At 42.1% G+C, this 21,235-nt stretch overlaps 1 protein-coding gene across 4 annotated transcripts in view; it reads left to right on the plus strand.

The window, feature by feature from the left end:
• Positions 1 to 21,235, plus strand: part of MAP6 (microtubule associated protein 6) — a 41,883-nt gene that overhangs the window by 2,937 nt on the left and 17,711 nt on the right. For all 4 annotated transcript variants that reach the window (XR_014958182.1, XM_085590605.1, XM_021532424.3 and 1 more), the window contains exon 2: positions 20,214 to 20,427. Coding sequence is in view for 3 of the 4 variants with exons in the window: in XM_085590605.1 (XP_085446731.1) it covers positions 20,214 to 20,427 (214 nt within the window). In the remaining variant the exon portion in view is untranslated. The remainder of the gene's footprint in view (positions 1 to 20,213; positions 20,428 to 21,235) is intronic.

The following is a 21,235-nucleotide window of genomic DNA, read 5'->3' on the forward strand; positions in this document are numbered from 1 at the left end:
TGGCTCACATGGGGCTTTTCTTCCTTGTGCATGGATGAAGGCTCCCCATCAGCACACACTGGGGGGGCAATTTCCTTACAGTCCTCTGTCACTGCTACAAATCAGTGTTTCTAAGGCTGGGAAACAATTCCTTAGTGAAACCAAAGAGCAGACTAGCATTAGTTTTTAAGGCTTGCTCCATCCCACTGGGTATTATTTCCATGTGAGGAATACCTGAGAGCATGGGATAGAGTCAGTGACTAGCCCAAGGTCATGGAGGAAGTCCATGCTAAAGGGAAGAATTCTCTTTTTTAACCTTTGTGTGTACCTAGACAGATGAATATCACAGAGACCATGTGCCCATGACTTCCTCCTAGGTCCACACAGAGGTACAGTGCAGAGGTGGTGCCTGGTGGTGATGTCCATGGAAGATGGAGGTTCTTCCCAGCCAGAGGGATGAGGGATTTATTTGTATTAGCATTTGAGCCAGGAACCTTCAAGTGAGGACAGAATGGCAGGACTGTGGATGTCTGCCCTGTGCCCAGGGATCCTACAGAATAAATGGGATTTATTTCCAATATTTCTAGTATTTATCTTATTCGTAGTATTTGCATTATTGATATATTTATTAACTATAATTTAGTAACTATTCAGTTATATATGTGATTTATTTATGTACTTATTCCCACTGCTCTCACTGGGCGGGCAATGGTCAAGCAAAGTTCCAGCACTGAGGGGCTTCTTGCCTCAGTTTCCCTCCCCAGCACATGAACTGCCCAAGTTTATAGGTAAGGGAGGCAGGTTACATCTCCTTCACTCCCTCCCCCTGCCCCTTCTCTTTGGTCCTGCTTCTTAGGGTAGCCTGTTGACCCTGAAGGACCAGGGACCAGGGAATCCTTCAGTCAGGCAGTGACAAGCCTGTGGAGAGCTGCTGGTGGTGGATGAAGCTGTTTCTTGTTCAGTTCTGTGAGGGCTTTTTATGTATTGGGTGAGGGGATTTCTCCTCCTGAACTTCTGGATGGGATGGGCAGAGCATTTCTCCCTGCTGCACCAAAGGATGGAGTGGGCTGGACTTGACTCTGGGGGTTTGGGATCAGAGGGAACAAGCAACAAAATGTGCTCACAGTGGCATTTGCTGGTGGATGTGAAACAATTACAAGCACATTTGGGAAAAATAAAAGAAGGAATGAATGAATGCTTTCCATTTTTATCTGGAAATTATGGGGAAATTACAGGATTAGGTGTTTCTTGGGTGGTGTTTTTCCCCCCTTCTTCTTTGACTTGCATTCTGCTTCTTTTGTTACCTTTACTCCCTGAAGAAAAAAATATACAAAACTGAAAGGAACCATTTACCCCCTTTGTAAGGTATAAAAATGAGTTCTAAGAAAATTAATTTCCCCCTGAGAAGTAATATTGTGAAACCAGATTTAAATTTTTTTTTTTTACCAAACCAATTACTTTTTTCCTCCACCAACTTCCTTTCCTAGCAGAGGAAACAAGACAATAAAAGCTTCAATGGAAAATTTTGGACTGCCTCTAGTATTAATGAATTGCCTGTTGCTAATGTTCTGTCATTCATCGCAAACCCTGGAGGTACTAAAGATGTGGAGCAAATGAGAATTTGTAGTAGCTGTAGAGATGAGTGAGTCAGCACTGGAGACTTGCTGCCTGGTTTTCGGAGATCCAGCAGAGATAATTTAGGGAGGGAGGTCCACACAGAAAGGCTGGACCAAGATACAAAAGTGCAAGAAATTCATGCTCCTCCTTGTTCTGAAGACAGGCTGGGAGAGGTGGGGGTGTTCAGACTGGACAAGAGAAGGTTCTGGGGACACCTTAGAGCCACTGGCAGGGACTAAAGGGGCCCCAAGAGCCAGAGAGGGACTTTGGACAGGAGTCTGGAGGGGCAGAACAAGGGGGAATGGCATCCCACTGTCAGAGGGCAGGTTTGAAGGGATATCAGGGAGAAATTCTTGGTTGTGAGGGTGATGTGGCCCTGGCACAGGTTTTCCAGAGAAGCTGTGGTTGCTTTATCCCTGGAAGGGTCCAAGGCCAGGTTGGACAGGGCTTGGACCAACCTGGCCTGCTGGAAGCTGCCCCTGCCAATGGCAGGGGAGTGGAACAAGATAAGCTTTAAGGTCCCTCCCAACCCAAGCCATTCTGTGTTGTTTATCTAACCTATTCTTGAAAATCTCCAGTGGAGGACATCTCCTGTCTTGGTGAAAATGCTAATAACACTGCTTATGCTGTAAGGTGGGAAATTTTCCATTGCCTTCTGAAATTTCTGATCAGATCCATAGCTATGTCTGTACTAGTAAATTAAAGAGTCTCAGGACATGTTCTTGGGTGTGGAAACATCATCTACACTCCAGTTCCTAGAACTGTCCCTAGCCTTCTTCTCACACTGAGTTTGGTAACACCCACTCCCAAGGCAAGAACTTACTCCTACAATCAGTTTGGATGCAACCACCTTGGTTTTAGAGGTTAAAGAGGTTTAATAGCATGAGTGAGGGCTATCCCAGACTCCACTGCCAGAGAACATTCCTGGGCAGACACCATTCTCAAAATCTTTGTTGTTTCAGCTGTGAGAGTGTTTATTAAAGTAACCATGTAGGCAGATGAATCCAATTTTTTCAGGTGGAAGGGAAGGAGCAGAATGTTTTCTTCCATCCAGAAAAGGCTGTTCAGAGAGGTGTTTGGCAGCTCTGGCAAAGGCTGAGCTCTGTCTCAGTGGTCACTTGATATGTACCTTGATAGTAGCAGGAGGAGACACAATCTCTGCTAATACTACAGGGATCGGTTCTATGAGTAACTAATGAATAATGGCCCCAGTGTTTATTAAGACACAGAGCATGAAGATGGATGATACAGGCTTTGTTGGTTTTGCATGCCCTGGTTTTTGATTGTAAGGGGTGGCCACAGAGGTGGCTTCTATGAGAAGCTGCCAGAAGCTTCCACCATGTCTGGCAGAGCCAAGCCCTGATGGCTCTGAAGATGGAGATGCTGCTGGCCAAGCCTGGGCCAATGAGAGATGTTGGTAATGCCTTTGTGATAACAGATTTAAGAGGAAAATCAAAACAAAGTGAGGTACAGTTTTTTTTGTAGCCAGAGCAAAGGAGGAGGTGAGAACATGTGAGGGAAATAACATGGAGACACCAAGGTCAGTGGGGAAGGAGGTGCTGCAGGTGTCAGAGCCAAGGTTCCTCTGCAGGCCATGGTGATGACCATGGTTGTCAGAACTCAAAATGTCCCTCTATCCTTCCTCTTTCTTCCATTTTGAACATGGCAGTCAAGGTCAATCCCCTCCTTCCTCTGTGGTTTCCCAATCCTTCTACACATTGGTGCTCCCAATTACGTTGTGTCATTAGGAGGTGTCTTCAATGTTGCCCTACTTTTTTAGTGCCAAAATCAACCTCAAGAATATTAAACACTGCTAACCTTCTTCCAGGCTGCAGCTCAGGCTTCCAACATCCATCACTGTCATTTCCCTTGCCTGGTTTCCCATTCTGCTGATGTTCATATTCACTGGCTTAATTAATTATTTCTCCTATGGTCCTGTATGAAATGCTTTGCTGAAACCAAATAGATTTTCACATTTCTTTTGTCTGTTAAATCAGTTATTGTGTCAAAGGATATGTCAAACATCTCTCCTCCTCCCTTTCCACACACTTCTGTGTCTGGTAAGATCACCAGTTTCTTTAGGATGCAGGAGCTGATGCTGTAGGGCAGGTGCCACTTTACTTGGTGGCTTCAAGCCACCACTGTAACACAAAGTCACTAAAGAGGAGAGAGATCAACTAATTTAGATTACCCATCCTTTCTTTTTTCAAATAAATCACTAAGACATAGATTGTTATAAATATGTCTATATTTACATTTAGAGCATTACCTTTCCTTTTCTTGTCTCCTACCATTTAAACAAGCTTTCTAAGTACTTCTGCACTCAATCTTGCCTCAAACTCATTATTCTTTGCTCTGAGCTGAATGTATTTATATATATATATGTGTATATGTATATATATGTGTATTTATATTCATATGGTATCTTTGGCTAAGCTTTGTCCCACTGGAGGAAGAGCAGGGATGGTCCTCTGCTATCATAGTCAGCACCAGCCAGGAGGGAGAGGGCAATTTTAAGAAAGTTTTATAGAATGGAATTTTTATTTCTCTTGATGTATAACTCAATATTCTGAATATCCTCCCAATGTCCTTTATATATATATATATATGCATATATATGTGTGTGTATATATATATATATATAAAGGACATTGGAAGGATATATAATAAATTGTAATTATATATTATTTATTTCTGTAGATTAATATATTTTATATATTGTGTTTATTTTTTTATATTACTGGAATACTACACACACAAAGTGGGCTGTTCACCAAGTTCCAACTCATTTCTTCTCCCCAAAACCAGCATTGCAGGTTTTCTATTGTAAACACATTTTGCTTTCTGTTAATAACTGCTTTGTTTTGTTTAATAGCTCATAATATGGTGTCCTGGATTGCAAGATAAGTGTGTATTCTGTTGCCATCTGTTAGGGTAGGGTAGTTATCTTCTGTTAATTGGGCAGTTTTCTTTATCTCTTCCACTAACCAATCCTCCATCTGGGAGATATCTTCTGTTAATGGGCCACTGGGTGCCACAGCATGACTGATAAAAATTATATCATCCCATTGTGAGATGCTCCACCCAGGGGGAGGAGCCAAGCATTCCTACCTGGATATAATCTGAGATTTTGGGATACTAGAGCAGCCTTCTCCACTGGATTCCCAGAGGACAGCCAGGCCATCTACACCACCACTGGACCTTCAGAGGAAAACTACACCCTTCTACAGGATCACTGCTTCAACAGAAGCACATCTGTCACTGCAGGAGCACTGCAGCCACTATTCAATAGGACTGAGGGTGTCAGGTCGTATTCTGACTCTGTCAGTAGTTTTTTTTTGTTTTTTTTTTGTAACTACTGCATTCTTTATCTTATTTTCTTCCCTAATAAGGAACTGTTATTCCTGCTCCCATATCTTTGCCTGAGAGCCCTTTAATTTCAAAATTATAAGAATTTGGAGAGAGGGTTTTACATTTTCCATTTCAGGGGAGGCTCCTGCCTTTCTTAGCAGACACTTGTCTTTTCAAACCAAGACATATGGCAAACTATTCCTTCAAATAGTAATTTCTTTTTGATCAAAAAGTAGACCTTGCATCACTTTGCACACACATTACTATTAAAATGTTAATATGGCACTTCTAATCAATATAACAATACATACAGTATTCAATTTAATATTTGCAAAAACGCCAATCATAATATATGCATTTTTCACACAGGTAAGAGATTTATAAGGGCAGAATGTGGCATTAGGACCCTCCCACCTCAGAGTCTGTCCAGAGTCATATTTCATCCATGTAATCTTTGCTGAGTGCTTCACTTATGTTTGACTTAATAATTTTGCATGAATTGGAATTCAAAGATATCTTGACATATTGAAGAAATGGCTTGAAACAAAGAAGCAGCAGTCCAGGAGAGGTGAGGGCAGGGTAGAGGTAGGGATCAGCAGTGGTGCCACTGCAGATGGAAACAGCTGGTGGAGGAACAATTCTGCAGGGAATCACAAATCACATGTCAGCAATTATTACTTTATTTTTAAAAACAATAAATTAAGAACAAAAGCACTCCAAACAAAATACTTTGGGGCAAGTAATGTCCTGAGATACATGGAAAGGACATGACATCCTTCCATATTAGTCAAGACTTGGGTAGATTTTTTTTTTTTATTCAGCAGTCATGGACCACAGAAGGTTCTGAGGACACCCACTAGAGAGGCCAGGAGTGCAGCAGACATTGCAGGAATGGTTTTGGAAGAGAGAGATGGATTGTGATCTTTGCATCTATGAAATGTAACAGTGGGTCAGGATGCTCAAACCTGCTGTTGCCACAGCCAGGACGAGAAAAACTTGGATGTCAAAAGTTAAAAATGTATTAAGTGCATTGCTGGACAAAGTCCAAGGGATATTGTGCATCTCTGGAGATGTCAAGAGGATATCTCCACAGTCCCTCTCTGTGAATCTAGGAGAAAGAAAAATCATTTTCACTCATTATCTTGCATTGATTTTTTTATTTGCAATGACCTTGGCGCTGCTAGCTTTTCTTTATGCTCCCCAGGGCATAGGTTGGATCAAGCAATTAGAATTTTAATAAAAGCTGTCTTCATGTGTGTGGTGACATTTGATTTCTATTATTTTGATGGCTTCTGGTGATCATCAATCATTATCCCACTACCCTCTCTTCTCCCTGCCATGCTCTCAGTCTTCCATCCCATGTTGGGGTCCAGCTGTTGGAGTCTTACCCCATGTTGGACCTTGTGTATTTTTGCAACCAAGACAAATGACCTGTTAGTGGGCTCACAGCCTCCTCAGATTCATGTTGACTTGAAATCAAAATGAAAAACTTGAAATCAAGCATCATTGCTTGACAGCAGAGCTTAACGTGGGACCACTGAACCTATCCTGCCTGGCTGGAAAACACTAAATGGAAGTTCAGAAAGTGTGTGGATGTGCCACTTGTGGTCATGGGTTAATAGTGGGCTTGGCAGTGCTGGGTTTATGGTTGAAAAGCTGAATGACAGCTTCCAAGCAATCATTTTCCCATCCTCCTTTGAGTTGATTTTTTTCTTGGCTAGCATGTTTGGGGTTTGTTTTTTTTTTTTTTTTTTCAATGCAAAATTGAATTATTTCTTAATATAAACATTTTATGAACTGTAATGGGAGGTGAATTATTTATGGGAAGGGAAGGAGTGCTTTTTCTGAGCCTTTCTGCTCTGTCAGTTGCAATAATAATCAGTCTAAGAGTGTGTTTAAAGCTTGCATGCTCTTCCTGGGAGACAAGAGCTCTGCCTTTTTCAATCGTCTCTTCTCTCAATTAAATCTCTGCTTAATACATTTGTCCCTGGCATCTTTTAGTTTTTGATTAAGTTTGGAACAAATCCAAAGGAAGAAGTATTTGTAGATCGCCTCATTTTCAAATGAGACAAATAGTTTACCCAGCAGGATACAAGTGGCTTGGAGAGGCTGTAAACATCTGCTGTATGCACAAAAGTGCATTGTAGCAACAAATCCTCCTTCTGGTTCTTTACAGAAGACTTACAAAAGCGGTGCTTCTGTTTTCTAGTTCCTAAATTTAAATTTTTTTCTTTAAGAAAAGGATTGCTGTGCACATTTTTTTTGTGCTGGCAGCTGGGTTTGGCAGGTAGGTCTGGCATGGGTGATACATGTGGAGACTATGCAGTGGAGGAATATTTTTATTCAGTTCTATGTTAATGGTACCTTTCTTGGGAAGTGGGTTTCCATGATCCAGATATTTTTAAGGCTATTTACATCCACATTATGATGGCACCATCATCTAGTCCAGGTGTCTCTGGCCACATTTGCAGAAGTGCAGCACTGTCTCTATGCAAGTGGCCCATTTGCAGCCTCCTCCAGATGTTTCAGCCTGGGCCTGGAGGTGCCAAAAGAGCCCAGAACATCAGATCCTTGAGTGATAATATCCCATCAGCTTCGCAAATCATGACAATGCAAATGCTCCCCAAAATGGGAATAGTTTCTGAGTCTCTTGAGTGTTTTTGTGATTTTTCTCCCAGCCTTTACAGCTCTCCAGGCTGTGATTGCTGCACACAATATTTCTAGAGCACCTTCGCTGGCAAAGGCAGCTGTGCACATAGCCTAGGATTTTTTTTTTCTCATGTGTATGTGAATGGTGTGTGTCCCTGATATTTTTGGTGTGCTCAGCGTGATGCTTTTGTGGGGCCCTCTAAACATGAGCACCTTTGATATAAAGACACAACCCATTTTGATCTGAGCTTTGCTTTCAGAGCTTTACACTCCATTCAAACACTGGAGGAGCCCTTGAAAATGACCAATTAATTATAAAACAACTTTTCTTACTGTCATCCTTACCCCTTTTTTATTACACTGTTACTGCTTTGGTGTGGGCAGCATGGTACCTGCAGAGACCACTAGTTGCTTTGTTCACTGATACCAGTCCTTGTTTTTAAGTAGTTAAGAGGAAATTCCACAATAGAGCCATCTATTCCAGTGCCTTCTGCTGTCTCTTTCCCATATTCACCCATGACAGCTTTGGTGGTCCCAGTATTTACAGATTTGGTACCTCAGGACTAATTAAGTTGTTACAGAGCTTGAGTCACTGAGTCCTCCCCATTACATTATTGATATTTAAGTGATCCTGGCAGTTTCCCAAGCTTGGGATGGAAAAATGCAGAGCATTTTTTAATTTCCTGCAATTCATCTAACTTTTGTGTTTCCCTCTGGTAAGGGTAGCTTCTAAAGAAAGATATGCTAACTGAAGTGGAATGAACTGAGTATTACACTATTAAAAGTGATAAACTTCAATGGCCCTTATTCTGCTCTCCATTATACCAACACAGTCCCGGTGATTTGTGCTGGTGTGTTGTATGGTTTCCTAAAAAAATGCATGGAGTAATGCATCCTAAGCTTTGTCTCTTCCCAAAGAAGCTTTCCCAACTCCTAGTTCTCTCACACTGTCCCCTGAAACTGTCTGCTCATCCCACTTTAGTCACAGAGTCACAGAAGGATTTGTGCTGGAAGGGAACTTAAAAGACCACCCAGTTTTACTCCCTGCCATGGACAGGGATGCCTTCCACTAGCCCAGGTTGCTCCAAGCCCCTTCCAGCTTGGTCTTGGATGCTTCAGGGATGGGGCAGCAACAGCTGCTCTGGGCAGCTTGTGCCAGGGTATTACCAACCTCACAGGGAGGAATTTCTTCCTAATATCAAATCTAAATCACTATGCTTTTGGTTTAAACCCCTTCTGCCTTGTACCAGATTTTCATGGTGCTTTTTAGAGCAACCTTCCTCACAGCACCCAGGGCAATTTCAGTGGAATAATCCACATTTCCTCTCCAGTAATTCCACATATGTTATGCAAACCCTGCACCTTAATGTCTACAGCACAAACCAATTTTATAACTGGATTTTGCAGCCTTTGCAATAATACAGTATGTCAGGGTAAAGATGGGAGGGGAAATCCAACTCAGCCTTTTTCTTAGCTCAATAATCTTTTATCTTAAGATCTTTGCTCAAGTCTCATCTCTCTTCTTTCATCTACTTAGTTCACACCCAGATCTGTTATGGTTTTTCCAGTTAAAAAGAATTACAGCCTCTTAGTTTCAACTACAGAAACAGAAATGGTGGCATTGCATAGGAAGGCATCAACTGACAAGCAGAATTCAGTCAAAGCCAGTGGCTGGCTTGTCACTTTTGAATATTAAACACTTTAGATTCATTATATATATAAAATTTTGTAAAGAAATAGGACAACCACACATGTAAGCATGGCAGAGGTGGATGATCAGACCAAATGTAGGTTAATTTGCATTCATCCACATCTATATTGCATTATTCAAGGCTGTGTTGTTGTCATAGTACCTACGTTCTGTGTAGCATGTCTCACTATCCCTGAAGTGTGTTACACACTTGGGACATGGCTGGAAATGGGAAAATGTAGCTCATCAAGCTGCAGAAATTTTTGCTGTGGAACAGTCATCATGCTGGACCTGGTACCCCAGTGGACAGGCTGGAGGGTTTTCTGGAGTGTAGTTCTTGCAAAAAATATCTGCAACAATATTTTTATTGCTATGCATTTTATATAGTATATGTAAATATTTTTATAGGATATAAAAAATGTATGTATTTTATTGGTATTATGGGTTTTAATTTTTTGGTTTTGTTTTTGTTTGTTTGTTTTTTGGGTGTTTTTTTTTTTGTTTTTCTGTATAATAAAGATAAACAATTACCTGACCTGGGCAAGCTGATCTAGTTGATAATATCCCTGCTCATTTCAGGGAAGGTGGACTATATGATCTTTCCCTTCCAACACAAACTACTCCATTATTCTATGATTTTAAACCTCTGCACAGTGGGAGTACCACTAGAAGATATGCCTTGAGGATGGATAAAGCATCATGGATTTGACTTCTCCCTCCATTTCCAATAATAAGATATTATGCACACAAAGCATGTATAAATACAAGAAGCTTGGATTATATGTCTGTATTTGACTTCATACACTAAAATGGGATAAAATACAAGCACAATTTATTACATATTTATATTTTAAATAAGCATTAATTATTCCATAACCTATATTACAACTCCATTGTCCATTGTCCACGTTTCAGATTAATTCATTAATATATTTCACATTGTTTTAGTCTCTGTACACAATTATCTTATCCAAACAGACTAGCTCTCTGTACATGTGTTTGTGTATGTGTGTGTGTGTGTGTGTGTATGTACATGTCTTGGAGGTTGATAATTAATGTTTGGGAAAAAAAATAATTTTGCCCACCAAGAGCCTCTTTGTACCCTTCACAATCTCTCTGAAGCTGTACAGTAAATTATTGTGTTCAAGATAATAGCACAGGGATTAGAGGATAAATCTGTCATTAAGCCTCCATGGAGGAGTTGGAGATGGGCCACTGGTTGCAGCAGGCAGTGACAAGGATGTTCTTGCACTTGCAGTGGCAAATTTGTATGTTGACAAGACCATTGGAAACAGGAGTTGGTTGGAATTGACTTTGGGATGGAAAATGGAATTAAATCTCTGAGTCACAGAATCACAGACTGGTTTGGGTTAGAAGGGACATTAAAGATTATCTTGTTACAGCCCCTTGCCATGGGCAGGGACACCTTCAGCTATCCCAGGTTGCTCTGAGCCTCATCCAACCTGACCTTGAACACTTCCAGGGATGGGGCAGCCACAGCTTCAGTGGGCAACCTGTGCCAGGGCCTTGGCACCTTCACAGCCAAGAATTTCTGCCCAATATCCCATCTAACCCTGCCCTATATCCATGAGAAGCCATTCCCCTTGTCCTGTCACTCCAGTCCCTTGTGTTTAGTCTCTCTCCAGCTCTCTTGGAGCCTCTTTAGGTACTGGCAGGGTCTCTAAGGTCTCTCAGAGCCTTCTCCAGGTGAAAACCCTCAGCTCTCCAGCCTGTCTCCAGAGCAGAGGAATTCTAGCCCTCACAGCATCTCTGTTGCTTCCTCTAAGCTCATTCCAATAGCTGCAATATTTTGGGGGTGCAGGGGACATGTTGTGTCGCAGTAAAATGTCAGGCAAAGCAAGAAATCACTCTGGCCTAGGATTTTAGGTTTATTTCTGTGAGGCAACTATTGGCAAACATTTCACTGTTTATTATTGCATGAGGGACCTCAGCATGGGGCAGAATTCCTTTGGGGCTGGAAATGGGTTAGAAGGCAGATTTTGGCTCTTGCAAAGCAGCAACCATTGATCAGACTTGTCTTTAAAATCAGAGGTGTTAGCAGGAGAATGCAGCTGTTTATGCTGAGCATCAAAATACTGCTGAGCATCACAAGCCTGCTCCTCATCCGAGCAATCCTTTCTGAGCAGAATTTGCCTGGAACCCATTTAGGCTGGTATCTTCAGCCAATCACAGCCAGAATCAGACAACCAGAGGGGGGTTGGAGGAGATTCCTGTATCATGGAATAACTCCTTTGGCTCCTGGCTTTTCAGGAGCAGCTAAATGCTGAAGACAACTCTGAATACTCTTGATATCCATCTAAACAGCCATGACTTAATTAAATCTCATTATATACTAAAGTTCAGTGTCCTCCTTTGTCATTGAGTTCAACCAGCCATTATTATAGATTTTGGAATTCCCACAACTTCATTTCACCAAATACCTCTTTTCCAGTTTTAAGAGCAGGAGAATATTTAAGAATAAGTGACACTGTATTCCAGAAAGGCAGAATAATTTGAAAATCCCAGACATATGTTTTGCTTAGTTTGGCTCAAATGTGTCCCTTTTTTTGTTTGTTTGTTTGTTTGTTTGTTTGTTTGTTTTTTGTTTTGTTGCTGTTTTGTTTAGAGAAGCATTAAAGAAAAATCTGATGTTCTGAAATACTCCTTGTGAAGCACTTTGCTTTGTAAGAGGATTTATAGTTTTTGGCATTGTCCTCAGTAGAATAAGGAGAAACAATGGGATGGGAAAGAATTAAAGAAACTGAAAAAGATAATTAAAGTTTCATTTTAGAATTAATTAAATGTTTCTGGCCTAACATTTTGTAAAGTTTTCTCTTTTTTTTCAGTGAAAAATCTGAATATTTTTCTTTTTTCACCAAGATGTACTTTTCCAGATTAAGCTGAAAATATCCCTCCTGTGCAGGACTCCAGCATGAAGTCCCCCTCTGCTTTTTCTGCATTATTCATTATTTTGTAGGTGTACATCAAGAAGAGGGAATTGGCTTGGCTCAGTGCTAGCAGAGCTGCTGTCAGCAGGATATATTGAACACCCTCTGCTGTTGCTGAGCAAATGTAGCCTCTTTTTAAAGTCCTTCCAAGCAGGTAGAAGCTTGAAGTGGTTAAACCTTGCCCTGCTCTGCTCTTCCTTCCCCCTTTAGTCTTTCCTTTGACCTCAGTAGATAAAGGCAATCTGTGCCTACACAGGACTTGACAAGCATCTCCAGAGACACCTGGGAGCTCATTTTAACCCCAGTGTGCCCTGGCTGGGCTGAAAGAGGGTGTTCAGCTCACCTTCCTCTTGCCACCACCTTCAGCAATCCTCAGTCAAAGGGAAAATGCAGTTGAAACAACCAGGGTGGACAAAACCTCACACAAGAGCAGCGTGGTGTTCACTGTTCACATGTGGAGACCAGGCTAGGCTTTGATGGATATGGATCAGGCCACCACCTCCCCAGGCTGCTGTCATCTGGTAAGATCTACTGCCTAAACATTTGTAAGGCATCTGCCCTGTCCTGCACAGCCTTATGTTCTCATCAGGTCTGTAGATACATAAACTCTCTTTTAACCTCACTGAATTTTTTCTATTGAACATGGCTTGCAAAAGGTCACCTGATACTTGATATCCTCCTTTTCACTGAGGTTTATTTCAGGTCAGCACTGGGTTCCCTGTCAATTCTAATTATTCTTCATAAGGCTGGGACCAGAACAAGGCAGAAAATTAGGAGTAACTGGCTGCTCTTTCAGTTCAACCCTCCATTTAATGTAAAAAGAGCAGTTCTTAAAATCTTCCTCAGCAAAATTAAGAGCATTGAAAATCCCTTTGATGAAGAATTTCAGAGCTGGACTAAGCTGTACCTGTTGGTTGCATCCAGACTGGAGGTGGTCCATGGTTCTTACTTGCTACTTGAGCAAAGGTTTAAGTGAGCTGTGAGACTGACCTCTTTTAGGATGGGTTCTAGCACGTTCCTTGAATACTGTGAGAGCTAATTCGGTGTGCAGAATTCTTCAAAGGTCCAGACACCACTATGACCTGCTGTTCTGAAAATAAGGGGAAAGTAACATTTTCAGGGCTTATTTCAGATTGCAGAAGGAATTTGTAAATTTTTGGGTACCTTCCTCACAAATTTGCTTTGTAATGTTGAATAATAATGAGGAAAATCTCAGAATGACAGGATTTTTCTCCACACCAGCATAAGTTTTAGTGCTAGAGGAGCAACCAATATGGTATCTTAGAATACAGATATTTTTTACTATACCCAGAATAATTATTTTTTAGAATTAACTCTTAAAGCTACTAATTTTCCTCTCACTTCTTCACTGAATATAAGTATTTAAATGTATAACACAACATCTCTGAGTAACATAAAGATCCTGGAGAATCAGGCCAGTTCCAGATGATAGAATCACAGAATGGTTTGGGTTTGAAAGGACCTTAAAGACCATCCAGTTCCAACTCCCTGCCATGGGCAGGGACACCTTCCACTAGACCAGGTTGCTCCAAGTCATGTCCAGCCTGACCTTGAAGACTTCCAGCAACAGGGCATTGCACTGGAAGTACAGTACAACTGCCTTGAGAGACTGTAGCTGTGACATGCTCTGTCAGGACACCACAAAGTCATGGTGACATTGAACAGACAGACCTCTGACTGAGAGTTATCAGACTTGGAAGGGGGATTTAGGTTACCTTCCTGAGACATCCCCTTCATCCCTAAAAGCAGCAGACATGAAGACCCCAAACTGGGCACCTGCCTCCTCTTTCATACTTTGCATTAGGAAATTCCCTGTGCCTGACACTCAGACATGGTGATCCAGGTTGCAAAGTTGCTAGCACACTCTTGGCTGCAATTCTGGCCCGTTGTAACTAGTGGTTTTCCAAGCAATTGTTGGGTTGGATTCAGGAGCTAACATATTCCAAGGGCACTTCCCAAGAGGTTGTTTTCCCTCACTCATCTGTGGTAGAGATGGAGAGACTTAGGAATTAGTTCTTATGCTGGGAGTTAACCATGCTGGGTTTCTGAGCACTGATGCAATCAGCAGAGTGTGTCTAGTGTCTGCTCACGAAACAGAACTTTGCTTTTCAGAACCAGTCTTGAAGGCACAGAACATAATATCCAGCACAAACAGAACAAACAACTGGGGATACAAGCATCATAACCTCACCCTAGGACAAATGACATGAGCTTAAAAGTCCCTTTCTAACCAAATCAGTTTGATTCTGTGTATGTGGTAACAACAGGGAATGGCTGGTCCATCCCAGATATGGTGGGACTCCATATGAATGTGGCCCATGCTCCCTCACATACTTGAAGGGACCAGTTGTAGTGTAATAGCTGGTGATGTTAAAACATTTGCCAGAAAAGGATTTAGATGTAGATTTGGGATATAAACACAGAATCACAGCATGGTTGGGGTTGTAAAGGACCTTTAAATGTCATCTTATTCCATCTTATTCCAACCCCCCCTGCCGTGGGCAGGGACAGCTTCCACTGGACCAGGTTGCTCCAAGCCCCATCCAACCTGGTCTCGAATTCTTCCAGGGATGGTGCAGTCACAGCTCCTTTGAGCAACCTGTTATTTCTAGATGTGTACTGAATATATGTGACACATTGGTATTTAGAATTTCTTTGTCAACAAAGTGTGGTATTTCTAGATTAGGAGCCTTCTATCCTCCATTTCCAGACGTTGTGGCTGAGCTGTTCCTGAGCTGGCAGACACAGTGCATCAGTGCTCACACACCTGAGAATGGCTGTTCTGTTATTTGCCTGCAAAGGCTCATCTTGAGAGACATAAAGTAGTCAAGGGTGAAGTCCAATCACCAAGAACAGTGGAGCTGAGTACTCACAGAATTGCTACATCTGCATTCAGACCAGCAAAGCAAGGATGGAGACAAGCAGTCTCATTTTTCACAGTCAGATGAAACTGATTGTTGCATTGAGAGCCCAGCTCTGTTTCAGAAATGCATTCCCTGACAACCCACAGGGAGTCCAAGGCTTTTCTGTGCCTTTTCTGCAGAGATCACAGGAGTTTGGGGGAAAAGCCTGTCACTTCCTGCATGTTTATGGTTGCATATTATATCTGTTAATGAAGTTGCTAGGCACTATGGTAACAAATACAGTCACGCTGCTTCAGAGCTCAGTTCTATATAAACCAGCATTCTACGAGCAGCAGAATGAATAAATCCTGGCTTGTGTTCCACCTTTAAAATCCACTCCCTACATCCATAGTACAACAGCCTTTGTCTCTGGGTCTGTAGATGCAGCCTTGGTCTTGCTGGTTGACCTGGTGATCCATGGGGGCTGATTGTTCAGCTGTCCTGAGAAGGAGTGAGAAACATGAACTTCACCTCTTTCCCTCAGCTGCAGAACACCATTTGGATGTTCCCCATCTGCCCATTCAGTGATCTTGAGGAAAGCTATTGTGATTTTCATCTTTGAGATTTCTACTTCTGCCACAAATACAATAGAAAATAGCTAATGGGTTTTGAAGCTGCTAGTGTGAGAAATGACACTCACTTTTAAAATTTCAAAGGCTTATTAAACCTTAACAAAATACAACAAAACACCGAATAAGGAAATATTACAGTGCTGGGAGCATGGAACTAAACCACCATGTGCTTGTCCACGAAATGGCTGTTCTACCTTTTATACCTTTCGTGTTGCATCAGGTAACCCCAGACCCTCCCAAAGTCTGCCAGTTAACTCTTCTTATCTGTCCATTGGTGGATTGGTGGAGACTACTTTCTTGCAATTTGATTGGTATAATATTCATCTCTTAATTGTGAGTCAACCATCACATTACTCATCTATAACACTAGGAAAGAAATCTGAGAGACAGATATGGGCAGAGAGAATTAGTCCACCATTTTATTTATTTCCACATATTGAAAATATGTAGTCTACTTTGGAACAAAAGTGGATCCTAGGAAAAAACCTCTTCTGAGGAGTTTAGGATGAACTCTGAGTTTGTCATTCCAGCTTGATATGAGGCAATTTAAAGGACAATGCTCTGGAATTAGTTGCCTCCTGTTATAGGTTCTAACAATCCCTTTCCACCAATAAGAAACATAGATGAGTAGATAACTGGAAAAATAATTTACTAACAAGCAGCAACAGGCAAAAAACCCCAAATAGATTCAAAATTTCTAAATCTCATGGACTGCCCCCAGAAAGAAAAGACATCCCAAAATGCTGACCACACACACACACACACACACACACACACACACACACACACACACATACATATACATTCACCAAGATGGTTCTCTGCAGTCGAGTGTGTGGTTCAAAGTGTTGTAAATGAAAATTTGTCCAGCCAAATTAATATGAAAAAGTAAAATATTTATTTTGCAATCAAATTATATCTAGCCAGCCACAAGGAAAGAACAGAGCCGAGCCCAGGGTCGGTGCTGGGTGCGCAACAAGGAGTCAGCCTCAGCAGAGGTTTTCCTCTGTGCCCACACACCTCTATCCTGGCACAAGTGGGTTTTATAGGGAAAATAACATCTGAGGCCAAGATTTCAGCAATCAGTCTTTTCTTCCATTCAGAGTCCATAGGTTAATAAGATTGTCTTTTTTGGTGATGAGGAGGAACAATTCAGTGTCCGGAGTTGGTGAATCCCTTGATGAAATTTATGGGAGCGCTGCATTCACCTGTATCTGCCCGAGGATTTCTATAATATTTCTATAATATTTATATAATATCCATCTCAGGTCATTCACTCAATGATCAGTGCCTGGACCTCCCGTATCCCTCCAGCCATGGCCCATCTCCTGACGAGCCATAAGTCGGGTTCCAATATACACCAGGTCTCACCTGCGAGGGTGGGGGGGTGCTCCTAATACAAACGAGCATAATCTAACAGGTATCCAATATTACATATTTCATACAAGGAATGGCACGAATTATGTTCACTACACATAACACTGATCTTCTGAACTCAATACAGCTGCTTTTCTTCATATACATAAACCCAAATATCTTCATTCCCATTTGATAAATTTGGTTGAAGCTGATTAAGATTTCAAAAGTATTGCGGGAAGGGATTGACTGGCAGCCCTTACAGAGCGTTAACTTACCAAGTGTTGGGGGTTTGTTTTCTGTCGGAATCTGTGGTATTGATGATTCTGAGATTGTAGAAAGTCTCTGTCTCTCAGCCCCGCTGCCAAAGCAGAAGCCATAATTGGTCTGTGCTGGTTTCCAGGTTGTTTATTCTGTTTATCTCTCACATGTTCTGCTGCCCTGCCCAGCTCTGTCCTGCAGGGCAGCGTGTGGGGCTCTGCCCTCAGTGGGATGTGACAAACATTAAATACCAGAAACTCCCTGGGCTGGATTTACAATAACGTGCCAATATCTGTCACCTACGTTGGACAGTGTGTCCCCAGCCTGAACCAACAGAAAAATGCCAACACCACAGTGAAACATGGAGGGCATGAAGAAGGAGAAAAAGGACAAGGCACACCCAATTTCCTCCATCTTGCACCCTTTGGACCCCTCATCTAGAATCCTAAAATTTTACTTTTGCACCCGTGCCACACTTAATTATTACTGATATCAAACACTCAGAGCTGGTAATTCATCCTGTAAGATTGAAAACTATTTTCCATGGCCAGAGATCACAGCCAGTGTCTCTGGGGGCTCTGTCCAGGGGGGTTCCTGACCCCTGCCAGGGTCCCAGACCTGCCAGGGCAGCCAGAGGGAAGCCCTGGATTCCCACGGTTTTCTTCTTTTTTCTTTAAGGAATTTTCCTCCAGTTGTTGCTATAGAGAAGGTGAATGGACCTCGATTTAAAAGACAAAAGATGTAGACAGGGCCTTGGCACATCATTGGAATGGCTCTGGGGGAGGGGGAGAAGCCCTGTGGTGGTTGGTGTTTTCTTAGCTGGAGGTGGTTCTGTCTTTGAGGGTTGTGGGTTTTGCTGCTGGACTTCTGCCCAGGGGGACTCTCTGCTACCGCTGAGCCTTCCTTGCCATTCTCCTATATGTGTGTATATATAAAAAAATATATATCTATTTTAGTAAAGAACTGTTTACTCCTTTTGCCTTATTTTTGCCTGAGAGCCCTATATTTTTGAAGTTAACATAATAAAGGAGGGGATCATATTTTCCATTCCAGGAAGGTTCCTGCTTTCCTTGGTAGACACTTGTCTTTTAAACCAGGATACCTAGTAATACAGGCTGAAAATGAATAATACAACACAGAAGTGGTTAAGTGGAACAGGCAGGAGGGGCAGGGTCTGTAACTTAAAAGGATTAATGCCTTAGAAGTCCTGAAGTTAAGACAAGAGCTTGGAACAACCTGGTGCAAGGTGTCTCTGCCCATGGAAAGGGGTTGGAATGAGATGAGCTTTAAGGTCCTGGCCAACTCAAACCATTCTGCAGTTCTGTGGTTTTCAAGGAAAGTTTACCCCTTTGTGTCAGCACTGGCAGGATAGATCCTGGCTTGCATGGGAGTTTTAAGGATCTAAACACTGTCTTGTACTGTGTCTGAGCACAACCCCCCAAATTAGCAACCCCTTTAAGGGCTTCTTCATTCTCAAGTGAATGGTGAGTTTTAGAGAGAAATTGAAATGTTTTGCTTCAAACCTGGAAGGTTGTTAGTGTTGTATTGGGAAGAACTACAAAATAGAAGAGAAGGAGGCTGTGGATGGGAAGCAGAATGTGTCCAGAAGACACTGACCAACACTTTTAATTGTGTTTGGGGTTTTTTCTACCAGAAGTTTCAGATTTGTCCAAAAGAAATGAAAGATTGTGTTATTTTTTTCCCTGAAATTCAGGAATCCACTATCCATTAATAAAGGTAAGCCACAGCTCAAAACATATATGATAAACTGCATTCCCTGCTCTGCCTGAGTTTGCATCTTACTTGGTTTTGTGTTAATTAATTATCTGTGACTTACTAAAATATGAATATCGATCTAATATCAATATCCAACTGAGACAGACAAACACTCTCTAACAGTTTAAAGTTAGAAAGTGTATGTTTATTGCAACAGCTGGGCAGTACATGGGATAACTTGTTAATGCACACAGCAAAAATCACAGGTCTTACAAAGCCTTTTTATTTACAGAAGTCTTGAATACACAGAATATGAATGCATATTCAAATCCCTGTCACTTCCTCTGCTCTGATTCGTGTGCTAATTGGCAAAAAGCCTATTAAGCATGCATAGTTTTGTTCCCTGAAATGAGTCAGGGATCCATTTTGGGGAGGGGTCTCCAAAATGAGGAAGTAAAATAAGTCTTCCTCCTTCTGACCTTTCTACCTTTTCCATGCATATGTGAAAAATGAATCCTGTAGTTTTCCTGTGTTCAATGGATTCCTCAAGTATGGGAAGTCTTCAACTGTTTTTGTGTCCCTGAAATCTGTTTATCACATTCTGTTTCTCATGATAAGCACAGCTACCCAAACATAAAGCTGGCAAGCAATGAATTACTAGATCCTGGATATCTTATCTAAGATCCAGCTACTGTTAACTATGAACAAAGCCTATTTATCTACTTCCTCTAACTCAGCAACATCTAATTTAACTATCATCTTAACTTTCCTAAAATTCTTAATTCTTCAAAATTAATGTCTCACCTGTTAGTCCCAAATATTTATCTGTTAGTGTGGAATTAACAAAACTTTTCTAATAGGTGCAGTGTAGGTGGAATCATACTAACTACTTACAGGCATGGCTAAAGGGTGTCCAGGACTGACTGATTTTAATAGACTACATTTAATTTAAATTTCTCATCATGTGTCAATAGGTTTTGAATGAGTTAAAAAATTAATTGCTGGGAGACTGTTTCTATGTAAATCTGATTGGATGGAGGCAAAATCCTTTCCACATAGACTTGGTTGATCAATGCAGGACTCCAATCCCATGTTATCGTTGCTCTCCTGTTGGTTTAATTCCTGAACCCTTTTCCTTTTTGACCTGTAGAAATGAGTTCAGACCTTGGATAGATGTCAAGCCTGTGAAAGCGATAAAAGCAAAGCCCCAGTACAAGCCACCAGAGGAGAAGATGACCCATGAAACCAGTTACAGTGCTCAGTTCAAAGGGGAAACCAGTAAGCCTTCTCCAGCTGATAACAAATACCTGGAACGCAGAAGGATACGCACTCTCTACTGTGAACCCTACAAAGAACCTCCAAAGGTGAGAAACAGCAGAAGGGACCCAGGGCCATCTCTGCTCCTGGTGAGACATGCCCAGCAGAGTAAGGCTGGGCTGAACACTGCTTGCTGTCACTCCCCTTAATGTGGTATCCCCATTCCAACCAGCAGGTGCTTCTTGGGATCCACCTTGGAAATGGTGGTGAATAAAAAACTAAGCATGTCCCAGCCATGCGTGCTGCCAGCCCAGAAAGCCAGCAGGGTCCTGGGTTGATTGCACAGCATGGGCAGGGAGGTCAGGGAGGGGATTCTGACCCACTGTTCCATTCTGCCCCGCTGCTCTGTGAGATCCTCACCTGCTGCCTCCAGCTCTGGGCTCCTCAGGGTGGGAATACATGGATCTGTTGGACTGAGTCCAGAAGAGGCCATGGAGATGCTCCAAGAGATGGAGCACCTCTGTTACAGAGACAGGCTGGGAAAGCTGGGGATGTTTAGCCTGCAGAAGAGAAGGCTCTGGTGGGACTTCAGAGCCCCTGTCAGTGCCTAAGAGGACTCCAGGAGAGCTGGAGAGGGACTTTGGATGAGGGCCTTGAGGGACAGGACAATGGAGAATGGCTTCACACTGCCAGAGGGCAAGGTTAGAAGGGATATTGGAAAGAAATTCTTGGCTGTGAGGGTGGTAAGGTCCTGTGGCTGCCCCATGCCTGAAAGTGTCCAGTGCCAGGTTTGAAGGAGCTTGGAGCAACCAGGTGTAGTAGAAGACGTCCCAGCATATGCAGAGGGTAGAGAATGAGATGTTCTTCAAGGATTCTTCCAACCCAAACTGTTCTATAATTCTATGGGCTCTAGGA

This window comes from Lonchura striata, chromosome 1 (genome assembly GCF_050655825.1).
Source record: "Lonchura striata isolate lonStrDom1 chromosome 1, ASM5065582v1, whole genome shotgun sequence".
Taxonomy (NCBI): domain Eukaryota; kingdom Metazoa; phylum Chordata; class Aves; order Passeriformes; family Estrildidae; genus Lonchura; species Lonchura striata.